This window comes from Leuresthes tenuis, unplaced genomic scaffold (assembly GCF_036924035.1).
Source record: "Leuresthes tenuis unplaced genomic scaffold, fLeuTen1.0.hap1 SCAF_5, whole genome shotgun sequence".
Lineage (NCBI taxonomy): Eukaryota > Metazoa > Chordata > Actinopteri > Atheriniformes > Atherinopsidae > Leuresthes > Leuresthes tenuis.
In genome coordinates, this window is record NW_027325359.1 from 10,310,967 (window position 1) to 10,327,060 (window position 16,094).

General features: G+C 42.6%; 1 protein-coding gene across 2 annotated transcripts; it reads left to right on the plus strand.

Moving 5' to 3' along the window:
- Positions 1 to 614: 614 nt before the first annotated feature.
- On the plus strand, positions 615 to 16,022 carry tbc1d2b (TBC1 domain family, member 2B). 2 transcript variants are annotated; one of them, XM_072385891.1, is made up of 13 exons: positions 615 to 1,022; positions 1,702 to 1,852; positions 5,165 to 5,339; positions 6,993 to 7,150; positions 7,267 to 7,520; positions 9,139 to 9,558; positions 9,737 to 9,847; positions 10,012 to 10,205; positions 10,746 to 11,240; positions 11,323 to 11,440; positions 11,596 to 11,781; positions 12,727 to 12,848; positions 13,815 to 16,022. In XM_072385891.1, the coding sequence occupies exons 1-13, from the start codon at positions 681 to 683 to the stop codon at positions 14,008 to 14,010; spliced, it is 2,922 nt and encodes a 973-aa protein (XP_072241992.1). In that variant the 5' UTR covers positions 615 to 680; the 3' UTR covers positions 14,011 to 16,022. The 2 variants fall into 2 exon arrangements, with proteins under 2 accessions (XP_072241992.1, XP_072241993.1); XM_072385892.1 differs by having other exon boundaries at positions 617 to 1,022; positions 9,142 to 9,558.
- Positions 16,023 to 16,094: the final 72 nt, after the last annotated feature.

Below are 16,094 nucleotides of genomic sequence, written 5' to 3' on the forward strand. Positions count from 1 at the left end.
AAATATGTGGCTTGTGTTCATGTTCACTTTAGTGTTGGAAATAATAGACTCAGGAGCTACAACTGGCCTCCTCAAAAGCCAGCTCAGAGGGGACGATGTAGTGAGAGGCCATGTGAGGAAAGTGAGGCTTCAGTGAACAGCCTGTTTTACATCATGGTGATACTTTTTACGGTGCACGCAGCCCTGCTGCAAAAAGGCACTAATACTGAAGATAGCAAGAGGTGTTTGCAAACTGTTAGTTACTGTGAAACCTAAGATGGTCGTGATTTTTAAAACGATCATCCACTAATCCGTGGGTGATGACACTGTGGCTACTTTTACTGCACGTGGCAGCGGGAGCCAAGCAGAATTTTATTAGATTTTTTTTTCTGATGGATTGCCCCAGCCACATTCAGCTGAAATGTCATTTTCATTTCTCGCGTTGTACATTGTCTTCCTCTTCTTTACATGTTGCTGGAAGACTATTTCCTCATCACACACTGCGTATTTCGTGTCCCTCATCTTGTCAAACACCACCACCCGGCGGCACTCTCCGGTCACACACAGGCCCGCTTCCACGCGTCACATTTCAAGTAAACTACACTTCCCAGCACCCCCCTGTCCGGGAGGTAGGCTGTCATGCGGATGGAAACAGGAGTGGGCATCCGCTGGGCTGCACGAAGAAGAAAGTTCGAGGAAAGATGCACGAAGAGGAGGATGGCAGCGAAGCAAACTCCTGCACAGCCTCACGGCTTGCGGCCTTCAAGTCCGTGGATGTGGCCGATGTCGTGAGAACCAAGGAGCAGGACTCCAAGCTGTGCGGATACTTGAACAAACTGTCCGGCAAGGGTCCTCTGAGGGGCTACAAACCGAGATGGTTCGTGTACGATCCCAGGAAATGTTACTTGTATTACTTCAAGACTCCCCAAGATGCCCTGCCCCTCGGACACATCGAAATAGGCGATGCGTGCTTCATCTACGACGTGGAGGGGGAAGAGGGGCAGTTTGAGATCCGCACCGCCGGGAAAGAGTTTCTCCTAAAGGTACAAACGTCTCGGCATGTTGTGCTTACAGCGCCGACACGCAGCTGACCATGTTTTTGCTGTCATTTGTCACTTCCTTTCTTGTGCTCCAAAGGCAGCAGACACACCCTCTTTTAAAGTGTAACTGAGATTTAGTCTCAGTTTTGCTTTTGGGGCTGTCCTGGTCATATTTCTGACCACATTGATTCAAAGAGAAGTCGTGTTTACTAGAAGAAAAAAAAAAAAATCAATTTTGCATTTAGGTCATGTTTGACAACCCAGAGCTCAATCAGCTGATGTCAGCTGGATGCGCTGCCAGCTAGCTGTTCATGTTCAGCCTCTGATCTACTCACACATGAGCTCATGGGTCACAGCGCCTCATGTGATGCTGTCTTGGTCCTCTCTGCTGTCATATGACTGTGAGTGAAACAGGTGGCCTGGCTCCCACTGAACTCGGCATCTTTCTCAGCAGATGGTGTGACTGGTTAATGCTGAACAGATTGTATGGCCAGAAGCTGGAACTGAGACTGAAACCAGCTCCTGTGCTTGTTCACATGACCAAGCTAAGCAATCACCTATTTGTAGAGCTGTTGGGTTGCGAACCTCTGAACTGAAACTCTTAAAAGATGAAGTTCTTCCTTTGTTTTTTGTAATCCAGGTGAATGACCTTGTGTGTATGTGTGTGTGTGTTTGTTTCCAGGCCCCCACTAGGCAGGTGATGCATTACTGGCTGCAGCAGTTGCAGCAGAAACGCTGGGAGTACAGTAACACACTGTGCACTGGGCAGAGAGACAGCTGGAACTCTCCGACGCTGACTTATCCTCCAACCGGCCTCGTCGGCACAGATAACGGTAGGCATCTATGTTCTGGACACACATTTTCAGTGCTCAGTGTCTGATGCACCAGCTGAAAGTACACTCCTCTACCCGATGGACAAACATTTACATCAGTGCTATAAACACACGAGCCGGAGTAAGTCTGTTGCCGAGTTCCCACGCACCTCCAGAAGTAGTGTGTAGGAGAAAGGGTGCGTTGGCCTGAAGAAGTGAGAAGCAACACCAGGTGAAAGAATATCAACTTCATCTGCAGGGTTTCTCGTTTCTGTTTTATTACACTTGAGTACACTCTGTGTGTTGTGCTCATATAAAAAAACTCAAGATTGTTGCAAAGTCCCAGCGGACACGTACAGAAATCTTGTTTCCAATTGCAGCAGTTCTATTCTGAACTCGGTGACGACAAGGAACAGCTTTGCGATTGGTTACTGAAAAAAAGGCACAATGTGATGATCTCTTATCTCAAACACAATCCGATGTCCCTCCCTTCTTTTACCACTTGTACATGTTCTTCCCTCTTCTTCCTGAAGAGCAGGCAGGAAAAATAAAACGTTCAAATCAAAGTTTTCTGTGGGTATCAGTAATGAAGATATTGGCTCTAAGTATATACATTGATTGTGTCTTATCATGATCCGTCTGCTTGGATGACCCCTCTTCTCTGAGGCTCAAAGAGGTTCCACGCTGGATAGTTTTCTATACGATGCGTTCGGAAGCTATTTGCATTGAAGTAATATTGAGTAAATCTTATTTATGTCAGTGTTTAGTGTTACGCTTCACCACAGACTTCTATTTTTGTAGCAAGCTGTCCATGTTCAACATAGATCCAAGCCAACTAAATTTGAACACAACTATTCACATTCAATTATTTTCCATCACTGCGAAAAAGGAAAATTAACATATTCAATAGCTACAGAATCCTGAGATTCAGGGAAATGCGTGATGGTGGATTTCATTTTCTTGTCTTTGGACTTTCTTCCAGTAAAGTGGCGTTTCTGCTTGTTTTGTCTGTTTCAGCTGAGTGATATGAACTGTGAATCCTGCTTCCTTTTCCTGCCTCACACACACACACACACACACACACACACACACACACACACACACACACACACACACACACACACACACGGCTGACATGTTTTTCTTTTCCAAAACCTCCTCGGTCCATACCTGTCTTCAAAAGGCAGACGCACTTGGGTTATCGCTGCTAATCAGTACTGGTATGGTGGTGTTTAGTTTAACATTTTGTGCTTGAACAGTTTGCCTCTTGACAGACGAACCCTTTCCAAACCCCGGTCCTGCAAAACTTTGCTGCTCTGCCTGCAGCTTCTGCTTTGACCCACGACATTATCTGGCTTTTAAAACATTGATGTTGAAAAGGACGACGCCACATGTGAAATGACGATAAAAAGGCCTCCACGGCACAGTTATCCGCGCCAGTTTACACAGCACATAAGGGACGGATCACTTTTCTATTTTCTATTAAATACTTTCTATTTTTGTCTATAGGCGGATGGTTTTGTGGGTATTTTTTGTTTATTTTTACCTTGACACGGTGTGTGTGTGTGCATTTCTTGCATTTTTTTTGTGTCCTCCTGTTTTTGTTCTCACATATATCATTTCACACACTTCAGGGTGAAGAGTGTGAAAGTGGTGCAACAGAAAGGCTCATGGTGTGATGTGGAACTCTTTTGTTTGTGTTACCGTGGTGTTCACAGGACAGCTGGGGTATGAATGTTTTTTAAGAAAAGCCACAGGTGGTCTGGTGATCAGATCTCACTCTGATGTGCCGTCTCTCTGACCTACGAGTGCTCGGAAGTCATCGCTAACTTTAACAGCAGCAGCTACTGCTTAGCCGATGCTGTCAATATGTTGCTCCTTGTTTTGGACTTTGAACCTTGTGAGGCCTGTTTTACTCGCTGGCAAAAAAGGTGTGGAGACGTGGCGTAGCTTTGCAAACGCATGCGAAAACCTATGTGCAGAAACACATGTCAAACATGCTAATTATCCATTCCCTGGGAAAAACTAGACCAAATAAGGTTTTAACATACAGGGTTGTCACTGACGGAAACTTAACACCCGACGGCTTCAGAGAAGAAAGGTGCGTGTACAGGGGCAGGTGATGGTTTGTTGCAGATCAGGTCACACTGACAAAGAAACATTGCACAAATACGACAGAGGTGATTCTGTGAAGCAAAAAGTGTAAAGGGAAGTGTAAAGGGAAGCAAATGCTTCTATTATGTTGCTCTGTGCAAAGTTTTATTCTCATATGGGGGAATGAAAACAACATTAAACATTAAACAGAGTTTTTTTTTTTTTAATGTTAGATTTAGAGTTCCATATCCTCCAAACTCATTTTGAGTTTCCTCCCCGACTTATGATACACCTTTGATCTCACTACAAATATTCACAATGTTGTCGAACTTATATTTGAGGTGTCTGTACATTTGGGGCTTTTAGGTTTGGGCATTTTTTCTGAGCGGCTTTCTTTCTAACTACGGTGTTGGGTTAGTTTAAATTGGAGGGGGTCCGATAGTTTCTTCTGCTAAAGAGCGGAATAGTAACACGTGTCCCCTCATCCTGACACACTCCGTACCCTCTGACCTGTTATTGTGTCGTACGGTTATTGTCATGTGTACAAAAATTGGTGATCAAGCACTTATTTCGAAGTCTCACTGTTGCTTCCCAGGAAAAATGACTTAACTGGAGTCGCTGCATGTGGAGAACGTGCATGCATTTGTCACATCCTGTGTTTTTTTTGTTCTTACCAAAGACCTTGACCTTTAGTGAGCGAGCTGTGATGAAATGTGTGTGAGCTGTGAAATCAGCCAGACTTTTGGTAACCTCTGCATTAACGGAAATTCTCCCTGGAGCTGCATGAAGTTGCTCTTTTTGAGGGAAATATTATTATTATGCAAGCTTTTCTGCGTCCGAGAAATGTCTAGAATTAAACTTAGAAGACCTCAGAAGAAAACATTGTTGACACATTTATTCTGCCTGCAGCAAATTTGCAAAGTGGTTTTCCCCTCTTTGGTGTTGGAGCTGTTTGGTCCTTCATTAAAATGTCCTGCTTATTTCATGAAGGGGAACGTGATTTGGTTTCAGAGGTGCTACAAGACTGAAAAAGATGCTTATGGACTAAAAACATCCACCGTGCTGCAAATCACATTCTTGCTTAGCCAAACTGTTTCTTCACTTGACACAGGAGTTCATTCAGTCATAAATTTAATTTGATTTCAAACGGCTAATTGAAATGAGGCCTTAAAAAGCAATAATTGTGATGTGGGGGAAGTTTTATTGTTGTTTATTTGAATGGACTCTGTTGTTTTTCAGATGCCCTCGTGTTTGAGAAGCCCAGTGAGAACATGGAGAAGGTGCGCAGTGACTTTGCCATGGAGACAGAGACAGATGTTGGGGGAATGGTGGGGATCCATTCAGCCAAAGGGCCCTCTGCTGGATCCACGAGCCCCCTAAACTTTTCACTCAAAAACTTTGGTACTGAACTCAGGTAAAGCCCCGAGCACAGCGAAAGCTTTCCAGGTACAAAGCATCGCTTGTGCCTGCAGTGGTTTAGTAAAGCAAAGTTACTCTTCAAGTTTTTGAGGCCCCTTCAGACCAGTGCGAGTAGCTTTTCTGCTTTGATTGAGCTGCATTAAAATGAAATACCCTCAGTCCTTCCTTAGGCTGACTGCCGTAGGGGAAGTGGTTTACTCCATAGTTTACTAGCCGCTCTACTATGAAGCCATCAAGAAGTTCCCCTATTCTGACATAGAACACATATGTACTTTTTTCCCTTTTTTTGGGGGGTGGGGTGGTCTTGTGTCTTTGATTTTAAAAAAGTTCCCTTATTAGAAAGCAACATGTGCATCACATCTGTCTTTTATTGAGCTCATTCTGATTTGCTGCTCAGAGTGCATGAGAAAGGAGGCAGAGGTGAAGACCAAAAAGGAGCCTCATACACAGTCCTCTCTGATTTGCTGTTTTCCTTTCTCCAAAATGAGAAGCGTTTTGAAATGAGGAAACTAAAAACAAATGATAACAGTGATGCAGGAGAAAGACATTATGCTAAAACTTACACTTCTTATCTGTGTTTTTATCTTAAGTCTACTACTTCCTCTTATTTAATAATGTACCTACACCCTAACAGGTAGTTAGAAATAGTGTGAGCAGCAGTGTTGTTTCTTAACCCGGAAGCTTGCATAAGAAGAAGCAGAGGGACCTTCTGTTGCTGCTGGTTATGACGTTGGTTTGGTGTTCAAGAGTCTTAAGAGACGAGCTCCTCCCTTTCTGCTCTTCATCGCTTGCAGCAGCCTTCACTGCAAGCAGTAGAAGAAGGAGCACAGAGAAGCTTTCGTGGACAAAAGATCCTGTTGTACAATAACTTAAAACTTTAAAATCTTTTCTCAATTTTAGATTTAGAGAATTCAGAGAAATCTCCTCCCGCAGAGACAGAGGCCACAAAAAAAGCTGTTTGAAACAAATAGAGATGGGGGGTCTGTTGTGAAAATCAATGACTGGGCTCAGGAAACTGTTGTAAGGAAACTCGGTCCGTTACGGCAATCGCAAATGGAATTAAAAACTCTGGCACGTAAAGTGGCCTCAGCTCATTTAGGATGGACTGAGGCAAAGGGGAGAGCTCTCCTGTGGTCAGTGGATATAACGTCTGACTTGTTATCAGGACACGGTCAGAAAAGCTGTGCCTCGGTGCATATGTCATGGTAAAGTCTCCGTTCGCCATACAGGTGGTAATTTTTCAGGGAAGGGCTTGCTCATGTCTTAAGCAGTTCAGTTGCTAAACTGGCTTCCCTGCAGTAAAAAAATGTGTTCCCTTAAAACATTTGTCACATTATTGAGTGAAGATTAAGATTAATAACGTTTTTGTTTGAGGTTCTAGCTGCTTGTCTAGAAAGGCTCTGAACTGTTGGACAGTTGAAATCTGATATCAAGCAAGTTTGAGACATTTTTCAAGTGGTCACATCAGTTTCCCGACATTTATTTTACCAGTTTATCTCGTTTTCATGTGGATTTTACCCAACAACTGTTGACTGTGCAGGTTTTTGTGCTGCGTTCTGTGTGTCTATTGTTTCCTCAGCCGTAATTACATTATTATTAGCATCAGGTTCCTCTGCGGGAATTTGAACTGGCGTCACTTCTCTTTCAGGAACTCCATGTCTTATCTGCGGCAGGGAAGAGCAGGCGAGAACAGGCGCAGTGTGTTTTACACCACCAACAACAACAGCAGCTCAGAGGAGTGGGAGATGCTGGATGCTCCACCCAAGGACTTTCCTGAACAGAAACATCATCCAGAAGCTCACAGACGTAAGTTCACTTTACGCTGCCTCACTCGTACAACCTCTGGCCAGAACTTAACACTTAATATTAACTTATATTCCACCTGAGGATCACGCCTAGGCTTCTCTTTTCTTCTCCCTCAGATTCCTTTGGCTCAGCGTTCACTTTTGAATTTGTGCGCAACTCCTCGCGCCCTAAGAGGCCTTTGCTTCGGGATATGATGGGAACGGGGAGGTTTGGACGCAACACCGAGACCCGCAGTTGTGAGAGTACAGCGTTGGAATGTAACGGCAGCAAAACTTTGGACACGCAGCTTCGCTCTCGGAGCCAGCGGGAAGAACTGAGCCAGATGCAGCAGGAACAAGTCAAACTCAGAGAAGAGCTGGCCAGTCAGAAGGTACAGCTATTTGTCTCGAGTTTTGTTTCATGCAAAGTTAGTGGCACACAGCGTGGAGCACATGAGAACACAATATTCTTGGAAGGAATTTTCTGCAGAAATGATCGAAATCTTACCAAATGCTCTAAAACTCTTGACACTTCCACTTCCACACTTGCTTGGGCTGTCGGACTGAGCGGCAGAGTCATTTCTAATGTTCTCACTGACGCAAGAAGGCCACCAATGATTTGCCATGCTTTACCCAGAAACAAGGAAACGGCAGTTGTCCTGACAACAATCACAGCTGTGGTGCTCCTTCCCATTACTCTCTCTTCTCTCTTTTTTTTTCCCCTTTTGTAGACAAGCTGATTGGTCACAGTGGCCAATGGTGTTTCTTGAAAGAGGGCGACTTTGCGGTTTTTCAGTTGAACTCATTCCCAGATGGTCTAATGTGTCGGTGTGTGTTTACACACTACATTTAAACAAAAAAAAAAAGGAAACAGTCATTTACAAAAAGAGCTTTAACCTCACAGACGGCTGTGGTTTTATGTTTCTATTTTTTTAGACACTGTGAAATAAAAGGTTATAGTTTTCGTTTTAAGCTCCGGTTTTAGGCGGATGTTTTTTTTTGTGTTCAAATAAATCGTCGGTCTCAGCAGGTTAGTTCATTTTCAGACCTCGTTAGCAGTTGTTCATTTTTGATTGTATGACTTATGTGCCTGTCAGAAAGCACCAGAGGATACGTGTCATTCTCCTTCTGCACTCTAGGATTTAACGATGCACATCTTGACACTTTGAGAAACTGATAACTGATGATAAGTCAACAACTCGAATTCACCAAAAATGCACAAGGGAAAGTCTGTGCCTCGGTATTTTTTCCGTCTCTCACTCATCAGTTGTTCTATTGTTCTATTGTTCTATTCATTCATTTTCTCAACTATTTGCAGAAATCCACCTTTCCTAAATGAAGCCCCTGTAAACAAGCTTGCAATAGGCTTGTCCACCTCTTTACTTTTTAAACCTTAATTCCTAACAGTTTGGTAGATGAATTAAATAGTCCCATTTTTGTTTTATTTACTGCTTTTATTTTTTCCCCCATTTCCCCCGCTTTTTCTAAATAAGACAACATTTCAAGTATGGCGTTTACATAAGCTGAGTGCAGCATGTTTGATTCCCATTACAGAACACAGCTGCATCGATTATATGTGGACAAGCAGCTGGGAAATATGAAATGCTGTGAATGCTCCAAATGGCCTAATCTTATTAATAGTTTCCTGCTCGTACGGGTTAAAATAACCAGAAAAGGGGAAGCTTACTTTATAGTTTCTGAGTCAGAGCTCCGTCTTGATAGCTTCCCGTATAAACATTGTAACTTACCGTTGAGTCTCATTTAAAAAAGTGAAACTTATCAGAAATGAGTTTAAAGCCTAGGGCAAACAAAAACAAATAGAGGGAAGAAAACCAGTTTTGGTCTCGGTAGTTTATTTAATTGTTCATAACAAGCGTGCAGGATGTGAACTTTTACACAGTTCAATGTAATAAGGTACAAAGGTATGCCTTGTTAAGGGTGTGGTCACTTTTGAGTGACATGGCTGGTACCTCTCCAGAAGATGTTGATCCAAAAATGCTCTTTATCAAGCAGGAACTGGTGAGACTTCTGCAGCAGACACTAAGAACTTCCCAGTGTGACAGACCCACAGTGTGCCGTCCAACTCCAGATTCATCTGCAGACCCGGACCAGACCCAAACATCTGCCCTCACCCAGGAAGAAGTCAGTCAGCTGGAGGCGCTGCTTCAGGAGCGAGACGGACAGATTCAGTCCTTGTGTGGCCACATGGAGCGTCTCTCCCTGGAGAAGGAGAGCCTGCAGCAAGAGCTGAAGGGCCTGAAAATCAAGGTGGGGGAAATGAACGACCAGCTGGGAATGCTGATGGAGACCATCCAGGCTAAGGATGAAGTCATCATAAAGCTATCACAGGACTCCGAACACGGCGGAAATCAGAGTGACACGGGTTCACCTCCGCCCCACAAAGAGCAGCAGGAGCTGGATATCCTCAAGGTACAAATTAAAGCCACCACTTCAGACAGATTTAAAGCTGGTAAAGATGGCGAAAAAGCTGAGGAAGTTTTCTAAGGGGGGAATTGAGTGGGATTGTTTTTCTAATCTTTAGATTATCATTTATTTTGTATTATAACCGATTAAGTTGATGTGTTGTACATTTGTTTTTTATTCACAGGACAGCCTTCAAGGTTACAAATCCCAGAACAAGTTCCTGAACAAAGAGATCCTGGAGCTGACAGAGTTGCGCCGAAACTCGGAGAGTAGAGAAAAGGCTTTAGAAGCAAAGGTACTACCTGGCGTTGAATTGTTCATGGTACTTTATTCTAACGGGAAGTCGGGAATCGCTTTCGGAGAAGTCCAGTATTAACCTTCGCTGATGTTTCACAGACTTAAAAGGAGAAAATGAACCGTAATCTTTGCTTTGGCTCTCTCCTCTTATCTTTGTCGCAGTGTACGGCTCTGGAGGCAAAGCTGTGTCAGGTGGAGAGCAAGTACTTGGTGCTGCTTCAGGAGATGAAGACCCCGGTGTGTTCATCCTCAGAGCAGAGTCCTGCCCGTGAAGTCATATCCAGGTTATTAGAGGATGCATTGCAGGCAGAACCAGACCAGCACGAACAGCAGATCTTCAAACCAAGTACAGTCAGGTGTGTGAAGACACGCGCTGAATAGATACATTTGTGTTTTTCAGGCTGAAGTGGATTTTAAATTGTTTAAATGTCTGATGTTAGATCAGAAAGAAAAGAGTTGTACATTACTGTAAACCAGTTTGACACTGCCTTTGACTTTCAGCATTTCTGAAAGTTTTCCAAACATAAAGGTGGAGGAAGCCATATATTGCAATAAAAGATTGTAAGCACTGCAGAAATAAAGGAAGGCGTTGGTTCAGGAGCCCTGACAGATCCAAAGTCAATGCAGTCACTCATCCTGTTCGTGTTTAATTAGAAACTGCATCTAGTTTTCCTTGACTGGAAAAACTTGGTCTGCTCCTTGGCATCTCTGTCGTTGTGTGCTTTGTCCTTTGTGCAAGCTCAGGCTCGTTTTGTGTGGCCCAAACATATTATTAGAAATTCAGGAAAGCCTTTAGTAACCTTGAGAAATGTTGTTCCCTTGGTGGCTTTCAGCAGATCTTTGCATTAATGGCGTGTCACTGATTGCCAGTGTTTTCTTCCCGTTTCCTCTGTTAGTGAGTATGATGTTTATGGCTTCAAGACGGTACCTGAGGAGGAGGAAGAGGAGGAGAGGCTGGTTGCAAAGGTGAGAGCCCTGGAGCTGAGGTCCCTGTCCATGACAAATCAGGAGGTGTCCATCGGAGTCAAGTGGGAGAACTTTCTGGCCAGCACCATGAACAGAGACCTGGTGCGCTCCCCTGAACTCAAAGCCCTGATTCGCTGCGGTGTACCCCACAAGCACCGCCCCCAGGTGTGGCGCTGGTGTGTCTCTTTCCATGTCAAGAAGTTTCGGGACCACTTGGCACCAGATTATTATGAGACCTTGCTAAATGTGGCACGGGGGAAGCCCAACCCGGCTTCGAAGCAGATCGAGCTGGACTTGCTGCGGACTTTGCCCAACAACAAGCACTACGCCTCCCCGAGTGCAGCCGGGATCCAGAAACTCAGGAATGTCCTGCTGGCTTTCTCCTGGAGGAATCCAGATATCGGCTACTGTCAGGGACTGAACAGGTACTGGAGGAGATCTAGTTTCTCTCAGTCTCTGCTTTTGTGCCTTTTAACCATGACTTCTTGTTGCATGTTATTTCTTCAGGCTAGCTGCAATCGCCTTGCTCTATTTAGACCAAGAGGATGCCTTTTGGACCCTTATAGCCATAGTGGAGGTGTTCATGCCAAGAGACTATTACACCAAGACTCTGCTTGGCTCTCAGGTAAATAACAGGACCGGTTTACTCTTTCAGCACTGATCTGTGCTGTTTACTTTCTTCATCTCTCTTGGATATGACCCTGTACCTGCTGGGGAAATATAGGCCTCAGGTGCCATAAGAAAAAAAAATCGAGATATGCCACTGCTTGGTTCTTGCAGGTCGACCAGCGTGTCTTTAAGGACCTGATGAGTGAGAAGCTGCCACGCCTTCATGCCCACTTTGAGCAACACAAGGTGGATTTCTCCCTCATCACATTCAACTGGTTTCTGGTGGTGTTTGTGGACAGTGTGGTGAGCGACATCCTTTTTAAGATCTGGGATGCCTTTCTGTTCGAAGGACCAAAGGTAAGAAGGAGAGAGCGCAAAACTGTTTCCCATTTCTGTTTTTTATAGTACTTTTATAGTACTTTTTATGTACTTTTTATAGTAATAGAGTACGTGATGTAGTTCCTATCATCAGTTATAACCCACCTTCAAAATCTTTTTTTTTTATGTTCATGACCTGCACTGGAGATGAAATTAGCAGAACTATCTGCTCTCTGATTGGACAGTTTGTTATTTGACATTTAATACTTTTTTTGGATTGTCACCGGTAACCGTGGCAGGCAGTATTCTCCTTTGTACCTGCAAACAGAACAGTACTTTTGCTTTTTTGTCTTTGTGTTAGTTCACAGCTGTTTTTTTTTCCCCAACACTTTCACAGAACTAAATCTCTCATGCTAATTTATTTTACAGGGTCAAAAAGCTTGATTTACAAGTACTAACTTGTGTATTATTTGTAAATCTCAAATATATTGACTCATGTTTGTGTACTTGAAGTTCAGTGATTATTTTATTTCTCGTTTGGTTTCCACCAGCTCTTGGAGGAAGTATCTGACCTTTTCAGCTGCTCAATGCACCACCGTGTTGCTCGGCTACTCCTTAACCTTTGTTGTCTGCTCTCTCAAGTAGAGATTTTGGAGCATTTTGCCTAGAAACAGCACAGTCACAGTCAGCCAGATTGGTAAAGTTATGGGCCACAAATTAAAAACAATGACACTGAATCTTTGTAGAACTAAATAATATGTAGGAGCTGGACAGTAATTCTGTGTGGGCCATCACTGTGAACGTCCTTTAATGATTTAATGCAAACTACATTTAAGTAGTTTTTCCTCATTAAGACATTTAGGACCAAACTGTTTCATGCGTGTTGAGCATTTTTTTTAAGTATATAATTGCTGTTGTGTTTCACAGTCACACAGAAGAAGTCACGAGGTTGATTTCACAGCTATGATCGGTTCTTCTCCACAGATTATTTTTAGATGTGCTCTCGCGCTCTTCAAGTACAAAGAAGAGGAATTTTTGAAGTTGCAGGACTCCACAGCCATCTTCAAATATCTTAGATACTTCACACGCACAATCCTGGATTCAAGGTACAGTGACGGCAACATGTTTTGGTGTATGAAGCCATGTGAATGCTCAGAGTAGTCGGAAGATAATAACCCTAAAATAGCTGATAAGATCCTCCCCATGTGTGGCTGATGAATACAATCAAGTCAACTACAGTGGGAACAAATATAAAGATTAGTCCAAAGATGAGTTCAGAGTCTTCAGTAATTATACAACCTGGTGTGGTAAATTTCGGACTACAGAGGGCACCTGAATATAAGCCACACCCTCTCATTTTAAAAAGAAAACCCATTTTGTACATGTATAGGCTGCACCGGATTATAAACCGCGAGTGTCCACATTGTAATATGAGATATTTGCATAGAAAGATGTTACACGTGAGGATTTTTAAACTTTTAATTAAATGCATATGGTAACATAAACAAATGCTTTTTTTCCCAAACGGTGCCTGTAACACGGCTGGTAAAAAAAACAAAAGACAGTAGCCTACCAGGAAAAGTCATTGATCGCCTTCTTCATCTAAACCCATCAAAGTCATCTTCTTCAGTGTCCGAATTTCATTGGACCACTGTGAACTATTTGTTCATTTTATTGGTCTAATGTTATGAGGAAAAATGTTTTTGGCGGCATGAAAAAAAAAGAAAAAAACATACATTAGCCGCACCGTATTATAAGCCGCGGTGCTCACGGCCTGGGAAAAAAGTAGCGGTTTATAGTCCGGAATTTACAAAAAAGAGGATCATTCATCTCTGTGTTATTAGAATGTGAATACATTCAGTTGGTGTTGTGATATTTCACCACCTTATTGGGCTACAGGAGGAAAGCTCTAACCTCACATTTGCTGAGAGTCCAAATCCAAACTTTGAACCGATGGATCATCAGAAATACACATACAAAAAAAGAAAAAGCCCCAAGAAATGAATTTTCTGGTGATGCTCAAATAAACAAACAAAAAGTTATGCCATATGTCTTTTTTGGGGCTTTTCCAGGAAGCTGATGAACATCGCTTTCGTGGACATGAACCCGTTCCCCATGAGGCAAATCCAGAACCGCCGCTCCTTCCATCTGGAGAAAGTCCGGCTGGAGCTGACGGAGCTGGAGGCCATCAGACAGACCTTCCTCAGGGAGAGGGAGACGAGTCAGGATAGACGGAGCTTCGTCAGCGACGATGAGGAGGACAACTGACCTCAGAATCTGTTGTACTTCCTGGCTTGCTTAAGAATGAAGGCTAAGATATCATACGGGCAGACAGTTGATGTATTGAAGAGGTTGAGGCTTTTTATCGTCCTCATTTCATCATCTGAGTTGGTCTCTGCCTCAGAGCTGGAACAATGAGTTGAGTGAAATGACATCAAAGGGCCAAAACATTACATCAGTATTCCTGCCAGATTTTTTGTAGTTTTGAAAATGTATATTTTTTTCCTTTTTTTTTTTGTTTTGCTGTACACTTCTGTGTTCATGTCAACAGTTTACTTCTCTTCACTGCCAAGCTTAATACTTACGGCCCGAATCAGTATTTTCAAACGCATGGCTGTGATCTTCTGATGGTTGTTGGTCCTGATTTTTATTTTTTTTTATTTTATTTTTTTTATACTCGTTGAAGGAATTGTTTTTCCTTTTTTGTTTAATCCCTTTAGTCTCTACTTAAATCATTTTCTTCTTCCAACGAAGAAGTTTTGCTGAAACTTCCCACCATCAAAAGTGAACGCCGGGTGGAATTTGTCATTTTTAAGCAGTCATAAAAATTGTGTAAGCCAGTATTGTCTTCTTAGTCAGTCCAGTGTTTTTATTAAGAACCTTTTTTAATTGCTTATTTTTTCCCCAAAGACTCACACTGTTTTGCACTTACGTTTGTATTTGGGCTCAAATCAGTGAGTCAGGAGAAGCATTGTTACTTACTTCAAACCCACAAATTGGTGGTTCCCCTCAAATCACTCGATCTACAGACAGCTCCAGCGAGTCTATATGTGCGTTTTAATGTGCCTCGAACTGCCCTGATCTTTGAGCACTTTAACTGTGCTTTTGATTGTGTCAGTTTTTTTTTAGTTTTTGTTGAGTGTCGAATGAATGAATCGTTTCCTTACAGGATCAAATCTTGCTGCTGAATGCTGCATTTGTTTTCTGAGCCCAAACTGAAAATGCTGATGTAATTTCATTGATCGTCCTCCAGGGGGCAGTATGACATTTGTCAAGTGTTTACTCGCGTTCACAGGTACCCTGCACACTTTGTGACTGCAGCTTTTTGGAGTGGAAGTCAGTGAGTCAACATGATTGTTGTGGGAAAACTGAATTATTATTTGTAATCAGTGAGGGACTTATTTCACAAAATCATTAAGCACATGTAGCAAAATCTTACATTTCTGGTACTTGTGGTATCTTAAGCCCTGTTTTCTAATTCCTGACCAAAATGGATAAGTTGATATAGAAAAACACTTTGAATAAGGCTGTTGATGTTTGTTCAGTGACTTTTAAAGACCTGAATTGATGGGATTTTGCATGAGCTGGGAAAAGCAAGTTTTATATTTAAACCCCCTTCTCTTGTGAGCTTTCTTTGTATTTTTTTTTCTCATGTTGAGCTGTTTACAGAGATCCCATCCATCCATCCGGTTTCTGGAGCCTATCCCAGCTGTCATTGGGCAAGAGGCAGGGTACACCCTGGACAGGTCACCAGTTTTACAAAGATCCCTTCCCTATTAATTCCAGAATCAAACAACTTCTGTGAATAGAAATGTAACAGACATATAGAGCTAGAAATCGGATTTGGATTAGCTCATGAGAGCAGGCCTCTCTTGAAAGTTTCCAAACTATAGTTTTGGATAAACCATTCTCTTTTAATCACCCTTGATATCAAAAGGCTCAAGCAGTAGGTTTCAAGGTTTACTCAATGCACAACTTTTCCTCGTAAGTTTGATGTTCACGATGAATAAGCTACGTTTATATCTTTTCTCCCGTGTCTTGCCTCTGTTTCCTTTTTTCTCCTTTCTTATGCTTTCTCCAGCAGTGTATTGCACAAGTGCTGCAACAAGATGAATTATAGGGCACTTCTCTATTTTTGTATGTTAATCTGTCCTATTATGTTCATTGTTAATCGGTTTAATGATGAAAAATCCATGGCTTGTATGCTAAAGATTTAAGTATAAACCACTCAATGTTTTTTGTAAGACCAGTTCAAATTCAATAAACAATGGCTGACTGAATCTGTTGCGTGTCTTTTGTAGGTAAGAAAAGTAAAAAAAAAAACAACACCTTGCTTTAGTAATTTCTCAGTT